The 12,361-nt window shown below is 31.0% G+C and overlaps 1 protein-coding gene across 1 annotated transcript in view; it reads left to right on the top strand.

Annotated features, from left to right (window-relative positions):
- Positions 1 to 4,807: 4,807 nt before the first annotated feature.
- The window catches only part of LOC132951670 (Y+L amino acid transporter 2), a 43,952-nt gene continuing 36,398 nt past the window's right edge, over positions 4,808 to 12,361 (top strand). The window contains exons 1-3 of the mRNA XM_061023499.1: positions 4,808 to 5,167; positions 8,110 to 8,412; positions 10,547 to 10,793. Coding sequence (XP_060879482.1) covers positions 8,182 to 8,412; positions 10,547 to 10,793 — 478 coding nt within the window. The 5' untranslated portion in view covers positions 4,808 to 5,167; positions 8,110 to 8,181. The remainder of the gene's footprint in view (positions 5,168 to 8,109; positions 8,413 to 10,546; positions 10,794 to 12,361) is intronic.

Genomic DNA, 12,361 nt, shown 5'->3' with positions numbered 1-12,361 from the left:
GAGCAAATGTAATTCTTTAAAAATGACCTACACGTGTCATCAATCTGGTCAAAACATTGTCGTGAAAAGTCGAGTGTTTAATTTCTCAAACAATAATATTACAGTGATTACCGCCTGAGTTATCTACACGTTCCGCCACTGGTGATACACCTGTGTAGTGCACGATGTATCAGAAAACCCTCACTTCTTTAATATGAATAACAATAATAATTATTATAAGCTTGAATCTAAACTTCGTACCTGCAGCAGTGTCCGGGACACGTTCAATATTAAAATATTATATGTTATTACTTATTATATAAGATATCATATGTTTCAATGTTTGATATAATTTAAAATATTATATACATAAATATAATAGTTTCTTGCACCAATATGAATTGTGTAATTGTAAAGTTAAAAATAAACAAATTAAATTTATTTTATGAATATCTACTAAAAATGTACTACTACAATATCCAAAGTAGTATTTAAATCTGAGAATAAATATAGACATACATTTCCAATAAATATGGGCATAATATAGGTTTTTTTGGCACATTTAACATATTATTATTGATATTATATACTTTATTTATTTCTTATAGCACAGTAAGTATATTTTCACTAATATCAAAGCAGCACTTAACTCCAAAAATTTAAATAATAATACTAGTGATCGTGAGTGTATGTATGTATTGTAAAGTTGAAGGTATTAAATATGAATATTTTATTATGATTATTGATAAATAAATGATAAAAACTATCTTTACCGATTAAAAGCTAACTAAACAGGGTTTTATTTTATAGAAGACAAAATTTCTCAATACACATTTTTTGAAAAATCACTATTGGTATGAAACCGATTTTAGATTCTGAGCGAAGCGATGAATGTATTGATTTTTCAATAATGTGTTTTTTTTTTTTTAAATTTTTTTTTTGTGTCTGTCATCACCTTTTAGGACAGTAAAAGTGCTTGGATTTTCTTCAACATTAACTTTTCTGATAGGAAAGTGAATCTAGTTGGTACTTTGGGGGGGTCAATAGTAAACATTTCTCAGTAGTTTTCAAAAGCTAAAAAGCGACGTGAAAAACAAAAGAAAAATTAAGGAAAAACGGGAATTTTTACGCAAAATCTGTTTTTGAGAAAATCGATTTTGGTTTTTGTTGCAACTCTATAACAAATGACGGTAGGTACATGAAATTTTGACTGAATGTTTATATTAGCATTTTCTATACACCATAATATTTTCCAAATATTTTGACTTATTTTGAGCTGTTTACGGACATTTTCAGTTTCCATTTTTTTTAGTTTTTTTTTCCTATGGATGTCAATAAAACTTTATTTGTTGGGTAAAAAAGCTTGAAAATTTAATACAAGGCTCCTACTATATTGTTACTATGATATTTGAAAAATATTAAAAATCCTTAGTCACAGTTTTTATTTATAAGCATTTAAAGTTCAAATCTTGACAAAATACGGAAAAATCACGAAATGTAGCAAATTATTTTGAGTTGAGAGGTCATAAAAATTTTTCTTTTTAAATCTAAGATTTGAAAATGTAATACAAGATTATCCATAAGGTTGTCTACCTTTATCAAAAAAAAAATGTCTACAAGAAAGTCAAATTAAATTTTTATGAGCGTTTGAAATTCATATTTTTACAACATTTGATATTCACTCGATATTTCAAGTAACGATTTTCTTAATTTGTTGTAATTAAAAAACGTATGACTGTAGATACTTAAAAATTTCACTGAATGTTTGTATTAGCATTTTCTATACATGATACAATTTTGAAAATAATTTGACTCTTTTTGAGCTGTTTACGGACTTTTTAGTTTTTTTTTCTATAAATATCAATAAAATTTTCCTATGGATGTCAATAAAACTTTATTTGTTGGGTAAAACAGCGTGAAAATTTAATGTAAGGATCCTGATATATTATTACAATAGCAGTTGAAAAATATTAAAAATACATAGGCAAATTTTATAATTATTTTGTAGTTAAAAAATTATAAAATGTTTAACATTTATAGCGAAGGATTGAAAATTGAAAACAAGGCTCCACGTAAATAAGTAAATGAATATAAATATGTATATAAATTACTTTATTCCGTTTATGACCGTTTTCGCTCAGAATCGTTTTTCTTATACAATGATATTATATAATTGAATTCAAATTTAACACCATTCATTACAGTGACCCAATTGTAACCTACTGTACAGAAGAGCGACATCCACTTACCCACCTTTTTTTATTTTTGATTTATTCGCTTGTAAACGACGGACGCGGGAATTGGGATTTTTTCAAAATTTTGTAGGCTGGCATGAGCATTTCTTTTTTGTTCTTATCAAGTTCGCTGTTATCAATTATTATCAAAATCAGAAAATCTGAACCCGTCCCGTTTGAACTATAATAGTTCTATGGTTTGAACACAACACGTCATACTCGTTATACTCAGTATATAAGGTCTACGGGTTAACATAATAATATTATAAACGGATAAAAAATCTCTATAGACTATCAATAAACAAATATTATTTAACAATGCATTTTTTAATTGGCAATTTTCCGTTTTATTCTACCGGCGGCGGCTGGCACAAGCTTGAGCAATTTAGAATCAATGGAATCGAAAATATTTTACCGGTAAGTAATCTCAGATCTCTAAATTCTTTGGTGCTATAATATTATTAAGTATTAATGTACTTATGATATTATAATTATAGGAAACACAATCTGCTGGCTTCTTGGACAATATTGCAAATGGTGAGCTAAGTTATATTTAAAAAATGACATTTTTTGTCACGCCTTCACCGAAAGTTTGGTTTTTGATGGCGGTTGAAGCGTTGGAAAGCGTCCTTTTTCCGTTCAGCGGGCGGTTAAGTGGAAATCCCCAAAAGTGCCGGGCGGTAAAATGGAAATCCCCAAAAGTGCTGCGCGCACATTTCACGCGGGACGCACCTGCACAAACTGTCACTGAAATCTATACCACGGTCTTCGGTTTCTTACAAATTATAAACGTTTGGTTACATCTCATAATCATATTATAACCTCCAAGCGTGACGCTTAAAATAAATAAAACCAAATCGTTTCTTTCATGAAATATATTGTTGTCGTATAATTATAGTTTAGTTGTTGCATAGATCCCTGCATTACCTTTTCCGTTATCGATGAATGCAGAGGCGAGACAAAAAGTAGTAAGTGTGTCTCGTGTGGGAAGGCAATTTGTGCCGCACATGTCGCCCGCGACTGAAATAGCTCACTCCCCGCCTTTGACACACAATATACTATTTATGAATCGTTTAATATGATATCTGTAAGTTATTATGCTCATTTCAGTGGCGCATGAAGGGTGGTGGGTTCTTCTGGGTAGAAAAATTATTGAAATGTAACCAATGTAACATTACGTACACATTATAGTACAGATACGACGCGTTTAACTGCTGATCAATAGAATAATAAATAATATATTAATTTACACACAATTAATTGTAAGGCATACCGAAAGTTTTTAAGGAGTTCAATATAGGCAATTTTCTATTTGTGTGCATGCAGGTCGTGTAAATGTGTGCGTAGTAAATACTAAATTATCATTAGTGTGCAGAGTGACTGTGTACAAAATAAATAGCGAAGCGCACACGCACGTGTCAGTAACGCAGCACTTTACACACTAATAATATTACAAATGTGGATTTTAGTGAAGCACTGAAACTTAGTTTCGTATTTCCAATAATATAGCTTACTGAGTGACATTATAGTATGAACTCCTATAATTCAAATTGAAGAGAAGAAGTTTATCTAGGTTTGTATAGGAGTCGATTTTCGATATTTTATTTTCAATGTTCAATATTTAGCTCTAAAACTTGTGATATTTTACTTTTTGAATTTAAATTATTGAGTTTAGTAATTAAAATATCGAAAATTGACTTCTATACAGGCATAGATTGACTTATCTTCTACAATATTGATAGTAGGCGTATTTATTCTCAAACCGCTCAATAAACCATATTATTGGAAATACAAAAATACATTTTAATAGAATTTTTCAATACTATTCATACCCCATCAATAATTTTAAACAGCTGCACATCTTTCAATACAATAATATGTTAAATACAGTCACACGATTATGCTGTTACTATATTACCTACTGTTATTAATTATAAATCGTACACATATTATGGTAATTTATGATTTTACCTTTAACCCGGTGACGATTTAATACCGTTCAGTGTCCGTGTTTGCTAATGGAATTGCATTAGTCTTCATAAATTACATACAAAAAAATTGCTTTAAAATATTCGCACCTTATATTTTAGAATGGTCATGAATTAGAGTTAGTTACTTTCAATTAATTAACTTATTATACTTACTGTAATACAGAGTGCAAACAAAAGACTTATATTTCTATAATTTCTTCATAAATTAGTTTAACCACCAGCAGATACGCCCTATAATGTGTGTGTGCATGGAGGGAGGGCCAAAGTTCAACCCCTGAAACTTAAATAAAAATTGAAAAAACTTCCTAACTACCTACACATTCTTCAAACTAGATAAGCATTTAGGTACGTAGTTAAAAACATAAGTTTGAAAATTCACTAAATTTTTATTAGTAAACATATTATAAGAATATTTTCATCTGTGTCATTTTTATTATTGATTCAAACCCCCCCCCCCAAAAAAAAAAAAAAATTGTACACTTGATACGGTGGGTGTGTGTGTGTGTGTGTGCGCGCGCGTATGACAACAACACGAGTATTATTATTATGTACCGTCCAAACGTTTGTGCCTGCGGTCCGCTCATAGTATTCTCTTCCCGGCGGTTGTTTCGGCGTGAAATTAAATAACAAATACTCTTCGTCGCGTCGCGGCCGATCGCGCGCCATTATGTTTGAAGGGATTGCGCCTGCGAATTGGCAATATCCTGACACGCACGCACACACACACCACACACATGAAGAGAAAAAGGCTCGGGCGTGCGCGCGCGCACGCGCAGACACACGCACGTAAAATGCAAACACCGCGGTCGGGCGTCACGCAGGATAGACGGAGACCGGGAGCAGTAGCGTTGCTCAGTAACCGAATCGTTGAGCGGCAGACGAGACGACGCCTTTAAATTTTTTGCACGCCGTTATTATTTTTTTTATATAGTATATTTTTAGTTTTTATCTCACGATGACATAGTAAGTAGTTGCGACACACGTATTATTATCATTATATATTGTATATATTTATATAGTATACACACAGGATTTATTAAATTCTGCAGTATACATACGACATACCCATTACTACGACTACTGTAATTTTATAGTTTTTTTTAATACTTGGCCAATAAATTATACGTGATTTAATAAAACTCTATTTGATATATTGTCATATGGACCGCGTCGTTCGGAGATGATATTGTAATGATATTATGTTATATAGGGGCATAGGACTGTATCATGCCACTGAGCCACCGAGAATCTGCTGAATTTATTCGTTAAATATAGGTACTACGTTATATTATACACTATATCGGAGATCGTTATTTGTATATCTGGTGAATGTGGCGTGTTATACATAAGCTATGATCAAATTTGTTATACTGAAAATAATAATAAAAATCTATTCAGATCATTATACAGCCCACACATCACACATATAGTCTAAGGGTATGAACCATTCAAGTATACAGAAAATAAATTTTTTTAGGTGGAGGGGGGTAATGGTCATAAGTAAGAACATTACTTTAAACTTACGAGGCCATGTCGGAGAAAAACATTTTTTAAAAAGATTTCAGTGGAATCCGCTCCCACCCAAAAACTCCGTTAGGTACACCCAACAACCGAGTATTTTATGTCTGGGTTCTCATCTTACTCGTTATTAAACCATCGCATAGACAATAACAAACTCAAAACTGTCTCTTAGGTTTTAGATATTTATTTTTTATATTAATAATACGAACATGTAGCTCAATGATATTGTTTTTTTAAATATCTATATTTATATATTTCAACATTTTGGTGATATAGACAATCTGCTCTACGACCGAGGAATGAGCCCCTATATATTTTTTCTCTAAAAAGTAGAACAGAAGTCTCACGTTAATGTAAAGGAAAAATGTTCAACGGATTCTCAATAGAAAACAAAAAAAAAATGTCTCTTATTAGTTATTATAACTTTCATGCAAATATTTAAAATTTAGAAGTGGATTGTTTTCATCAAAATAAAAATGTAAAGTTAAAACATTTAAAACTTTTGCAAAAAAATGTTGTCCTATAGTATGTAATTTTTGTGCAGTATAAATAACCTTCATTTTGAATACTCGTATTCTATTAATGCGAGTTACAATAGTACCTATAGGGCATAGGCTATATTAGTGCATTATAGTACATTCATTTATTTATGAGCAGTCTGTAAGTCTGCTAATTTATTTTAATTTTAAATAAAGTTGTATATGACGGATATTATACATATTTACTTTTTCTCATGAGTGTATACTGTATTCCATACCTACCGTTAGTCGTTAAACTGTAGTGTGGCCCGATATACAAATATAAAAATTAATGACTAGTCTAGAACTGAGAGTTAAAGATGAGATAAAAAGTATACGAATAGTTCATAAATTCGAATATATAATTTATTTATAAATTATAAATTATTATTGATTAGTACGTAATCATCATTAATGTATTCTTATTAAAACCATGTTATCTTTTCTACATCAATAATTATATTTGGAACTAACGCATATTGTAATAGGCACTTTGTACGTTGTCTTTGATTATTGTTTATTTATCTTAATTCTTCAAACATTTTATATTGTGCTAGCTTCAATGGGTAAGATCAAATTGCACTTATTTTTGTCGAATTTCACTTGGTATTAAAAAAGGTACCTAATGGTTGAAATACATTTGTGTAAAAAGCAGGTTAATGGTCGAATTACACTCAGGTTCAAATAAGATGTTTTAATAAAAATCTTATACAAATATACAATTGGTGTAAATGTTAAACCTAATTCATTGCACTTTTCACACATTTTTTTATACATGTTTTTATACGTGTCTGCAGTTCTTTTTGTAATATTATTGTCATAACTCACTTCCTTATAATTTTTACAAAAAAATTATTTCTTCAAAATATAATAAACATATATATCTATACATATAAAATTAAAAAGTATAAAAAAAATATTAATTAGTATGACAATGATTAAATTTTAAGCAGAAAGGGAAGTTAGTGTTTTCAAAATGTTTAAATTAAGTAAGTTTAATTTTTAAACATTTTTGTTGATAATCATTTTTCGAACCCGAGTGTTATTTGGCCATTACCTGTTTTTTTTCTGAGTGCAGTTCGACAATTACCTTTTTTTAAACCCAAGCGTAGTATAAAATATTTTTGAAGAAAAAATTGCAGAGTTAAGTATTACTATTTCTCTAACACTTAAGAAAATTAATTAAGATATTGGAATTGTTTTGAAAAATGTACTTAATTTGTTTATGTAGCGTTGGTATAATAGCCCATGTATAAGAATGCCCGCGTCATGGGCAAAAACCTACTAAATCAATCAAATTTCATTAAAGGTTGACATTTTATACGAAATTTTGATGTAATGTTCAAACAAAAACCTAGTGACGGCGTTGAATCGTGTAGCCGGCCATGTTTTTTAAGGTCCTGGTAACATTTTTACTTGTTTTTTTCAATAACAACCATGTAAAAAAAAACCTATTTCATTGTACTCAATTTCTTGTTGAAGTGCAAAAAAAAATGTATCATTAAACTATATATTAACAACCCCGATTTGTTATTCGCAAAGATAACTATATAGGTATAGGCAATATTTTACTGTACGTCTATACACTATATTAATGTTGTAATTTATATTTATAACTCTATTACCAGCTATACCTAATTGAACATACATAATATTACAGAGACATAGAGTACATATTGTTATAAATAATATAAGTATTAATATTTAATATATCTCAGCGACGTACAATTACCTGTTCAAATTTGTACTCATATCCACGTCTTCTGGAGACGAATATGAGAGAATTTGCTTATTGAAATAATTATCAGCGTACATATTATTACGAGTACCTACCTCGTCGCTATTAGTAAACCGTTTGCGTTTCAGATCCGAAACCCGTGGGTATATAGAGCCGCGTGCAGTCGTCGACCGCAACAACTGCGTTAAGAAAGAATAAAAATGGGCGTGAAGCGGAAGGAAGACGGATCGGCGGTGGAGGCGGATGTGGCCCCTGCCGAAGACGATGGAATTGAACTTAAACCCAAAATGAGCCTTTTGAACGGCGTCACCGTCATCGTGGGCAGCATCATCGGGTCCGGCATATTCATATCGCCGACGGGCGTGTTGGAAAATACCGGATCGGTGAACGCTTCGCTGGTCGTCTGGGTCTTGTCTGGAGTATTTTCTATGGTACCTACTTGCATATTATAATTATTATGAACGTTTTTATTATTTTAGACGATTTTAAATTCCCTCAGTTCCAAAATATGCACAGGCAAAACTATAAAATATTATGTTAGTATATAATATATGATACCTTGCCTTTGCACGAAACGATTTTCGTACAGTGACGAAAAACGCACGTTTGGAATAAGAAAATCACAAATAAGACAAATGAAATATTATACTTCACTGTATGATATATATATATTATATAGGTATAGGCATAGTTATTACAAATTTCTACAATAAAGCTCTCCGAGATGTGTTCAGCATATTAAATTAATATATAGTTTAATGCGTTGTTATTATAATGAAAATATATATAATATATATATGTTGTCGTTACAATAGGGACAATTATTAATTCAGATCTATGGCTTAGTCGTTATACATTGGTAGTTGGTACAATGGTTATCGTGCCGAATATATAAGGTAGTATTAATAAAATGCTATAATATTCCTATCAAATAGTTGGCTTTTTATTATTATATTTATCTTTATTATTTAGAATCTATAATAATAATATATTAATACGTATTACTCAACACTTTTTTATTGCACCAGTAACTCCGCTACATACATATATTATAGGAAAACAGATATATTATTGGAAAGGTATTGTCGAATAGAGTTGTGCAAAAAACAACTTTTTTACACAAAATACCTATGTTGTAGTTAAGGCAGGTAAAAACGAAAATAGGAATACGGCTGAAGCCATCTGTGCAGCAAAGTATAATTAAAAAAAAAATTTATCGGGCAGATGTCGGGTGATATGAAATAAAAAGGAGTAACTAACCAATTTATATAATAAAACAAAATAATAGTTAATTATTATTTATTATTTAAATGTACATCAAAAGACAATACTAGCTGAGTTTATATAGACTCTAAAACTAAAATATAAGAATTACCTGTTTTTTCCATTTAAAACGTTCATGATAATAAAAAAGCAAGAAGCACAAACGGCGATACCTAACTACGCAGTTTGTATTTTTTTTATAAAAAAAAATACAATATTTTAGAGCGTGTTGATTTTACAATATTAAAGCAGTCTTATGGTCGAATTTTGATCAATAGACGATACTAGTTTAGGTGCATACCTACAAATAATTAGTCAAAATTCTAAAATCGAAATATACGAGAGTAGGTACGCGTAAGTTTTTTTTACATGCATATTATATTATAATATAATAATTTACACTTACCCAAATGATGCACAAATCCACACCTGTGACAAGACCACTTCGGAAATACTTGACGTAATGACGTGCCTTAAGAGGATACACCGTGTTATTCGTAGGGACACACTGTTATCCGTCAATATCTAACGAGCAATATTGCAAAAGTCCAATAGGTATGCCATATTGCAAAAGTCCACTACGCAATAGTGTACAATTGTGGAGTTTGTGGTCGATATAAGAGTTTAAACATCTGTTGCCAAACTTGAAGCGGAGAATATTATATTTTACGGTAGATAATGACATCCATTACATCCTTTCAAATTACTTTCTATAAAATATGAGTATATTGTCCAACGATGAAGTTACAAATGTACAAAAATAATAAGTTTGAGGAAATGTGTGTATACTGTCGATTGATCAATGACATTATCTCGAAAATATTCTCCTCTCGAAATCAACAGTTGTTTGAACTCTACAGATATCGACCCTATATGGACGCACAATGTACAATTTTGATTACGCTTATTGGAATTATTTCGCTATGTCACCCGTTAGACAGACTACGATGACGCCACTTTACTGCAGTACGGACGTGATTATACACTGAGACAGTACCTACTTACGGGCATTAATGTTTATAGCCCTCTTGACAGTCTTATGCCGAGTTGCGTTCAAAATTTATCGATTTAATCCTTTCAGTTCACTAAAACTTAATGGATCAATCGCGGGCTACCAATTGTCGCGTTTAAGGGATGTTTAGAGCTCGGAGATTCATTAAAATATAACGGTTTGTCGTATCATCGTTTATGCGACCACAGACACTATGTTTTAACCGCACAATTAAACACGTCCCTTATTATACTGTATCGGGTCGTCGTCGTGGTCGCAGACTTTATCCGCTATACATTATTATTCCTCAGGTCGGCGCCTACTGTTACGCGGAACTGGGATGCATGATATCCAAGTCTGGAGCCGACTACGCATACATCATGGAGACGTTTGGCCCGTTTATAGCTTTCATGCGACTGTGGGTGGAGTGCATGATCGTCCGACCGTGTTCACAAGCCATAGTCGCCCTCACGTTTAGCCTGTACGTGCTGAAGCCCATGTACACCGACTGCGATCCGCCCGAAGAGTCGACACGACTGCTGGCCGCTTGTTGCATAGGTAATTATCGCTGCTCGCATTATAGTATATAATATCTACGAGTATACGCGGTATTTTGTATAGGTATAATCTAATAGATAGGTTCATCGACATCGAACTTATAATATTATATAATATATACCTACCTAATAATGAATATTATGGTCATTGATCCGGTAACAGTTAGGAAAAACTAGGACTGCGACTGTCCAAATTATACTGCAGCTAAACACCAGTTGGCTATAACTGTAATATAACTAATATATTATAGAACTTATATTATGATATGGATGGCCCTATTGAACTACGTGTACAATTGTTAAACATGTCAGCTAGTTAATCAGAAAATACTACTCATAAGTATCGTGTGGATGACATCAATTTTGTACTATTGTAGAATAAGATTAAAGTCCAAAGTTCATGTTTCTTCATTTTTCTCTCCTCCCCCCTCCTTTTTTGTAAATCGAGTTATGTATTTTTTATCTTGAATTTTACGGACATTAGTTGCTGTTGTCTTCAAATATGAAATCATATACTTTCTTATAAACTAAGTATTATTGTGTAGATTATTTTTTAACTGTTTTCAATAATTTCGAAAATATTGTTTTGAGAATAATTTTAACTCACTTTAAAAAAAAAAATATCATGTGTTTATTTTTTATCTGCGGTGAATTTATTGTATAATGTGATTTTAATAGTAAATTGTATGGGTTTTTTTTATGCGATTATTTATCATTGCTTTTAAATTTTATAATTTGCTCTCTTATTTCTAACAAATCTATTCACAGAATTGGCTCGATGGACTGACGTTATAAAATAATAGGGGAAATATACAAACCTATTGACAATGATAGGAAATTATAGGACACCAAGGTTAACCATAAAAAGAGATAATGCGTGTACGAGATTGAATCAGTGATGCATACATTTATATAGCATTCATCAGCCTTAAAATCCGTAAAAACGAAATAATAATTGAAATTAAACTGTAATAATATTGTAATAACTAATAATATAGGTATATTATTATATTACAAAAATGTAAATATTCGTTTTCTCCAAGTCAGAGGACTTCCACAATGGGGGGCCTCCCTCTCCATGTGATATCATGTTGTTATTAATCTTATATTATCGAATTTACTTATCATATATAAAATATGACAGTTTGTAAATAAACTATTTTGTTAAAAAAAAAATAAAAATAAATATTCGTTGTTGTCGAGCCTATTGTGTACATATTGTACATTGTATTTGTTATGCTGTTTTCAAATCTGAACTCTTATTTCTTTTGCCGGATGTACTTTTTTAACCGTTTTTAATCCTCGAAAAGTAAAGTAATTTTATAGCTATGTTTTACTTTCACGTTTTTTTTTTAGTTGATTTGTTGAAACAGCTAAAAGACGTGGCAGCAGAATTCACACTGACCGTATTCGAAATCTACTGTAGGTACATGGCATAACATTAAAAACAGATTTTTTTTTTAAACTTTTAACGTCACTAAACAACAACTTAAATCTGCAGATAAATAAATAAAAACCGTATAGTCACGTTAGAAACCTGCTGCTGGACGGAATCTATTTGTTTAAATA

This window comes from Metopolophium dirhodum, chromosome 9 (genome assembly GCF_019925205.1).
Source record: "Metopolophium dirhodum isolate CAU chromosome 9, ASM1992520v1, whole genome shotgun sequence".
NCBI lineage: Eukaryota > Metazoa > Arthropoda > Insecta > Hemiptera > Aphididae > Metopolophium > Metopolophium dirhodum.
Note: the sequence above shows the minus strand (reverse complement) of the source record. Positions and strands in the feature narration are given on the sequence as shown.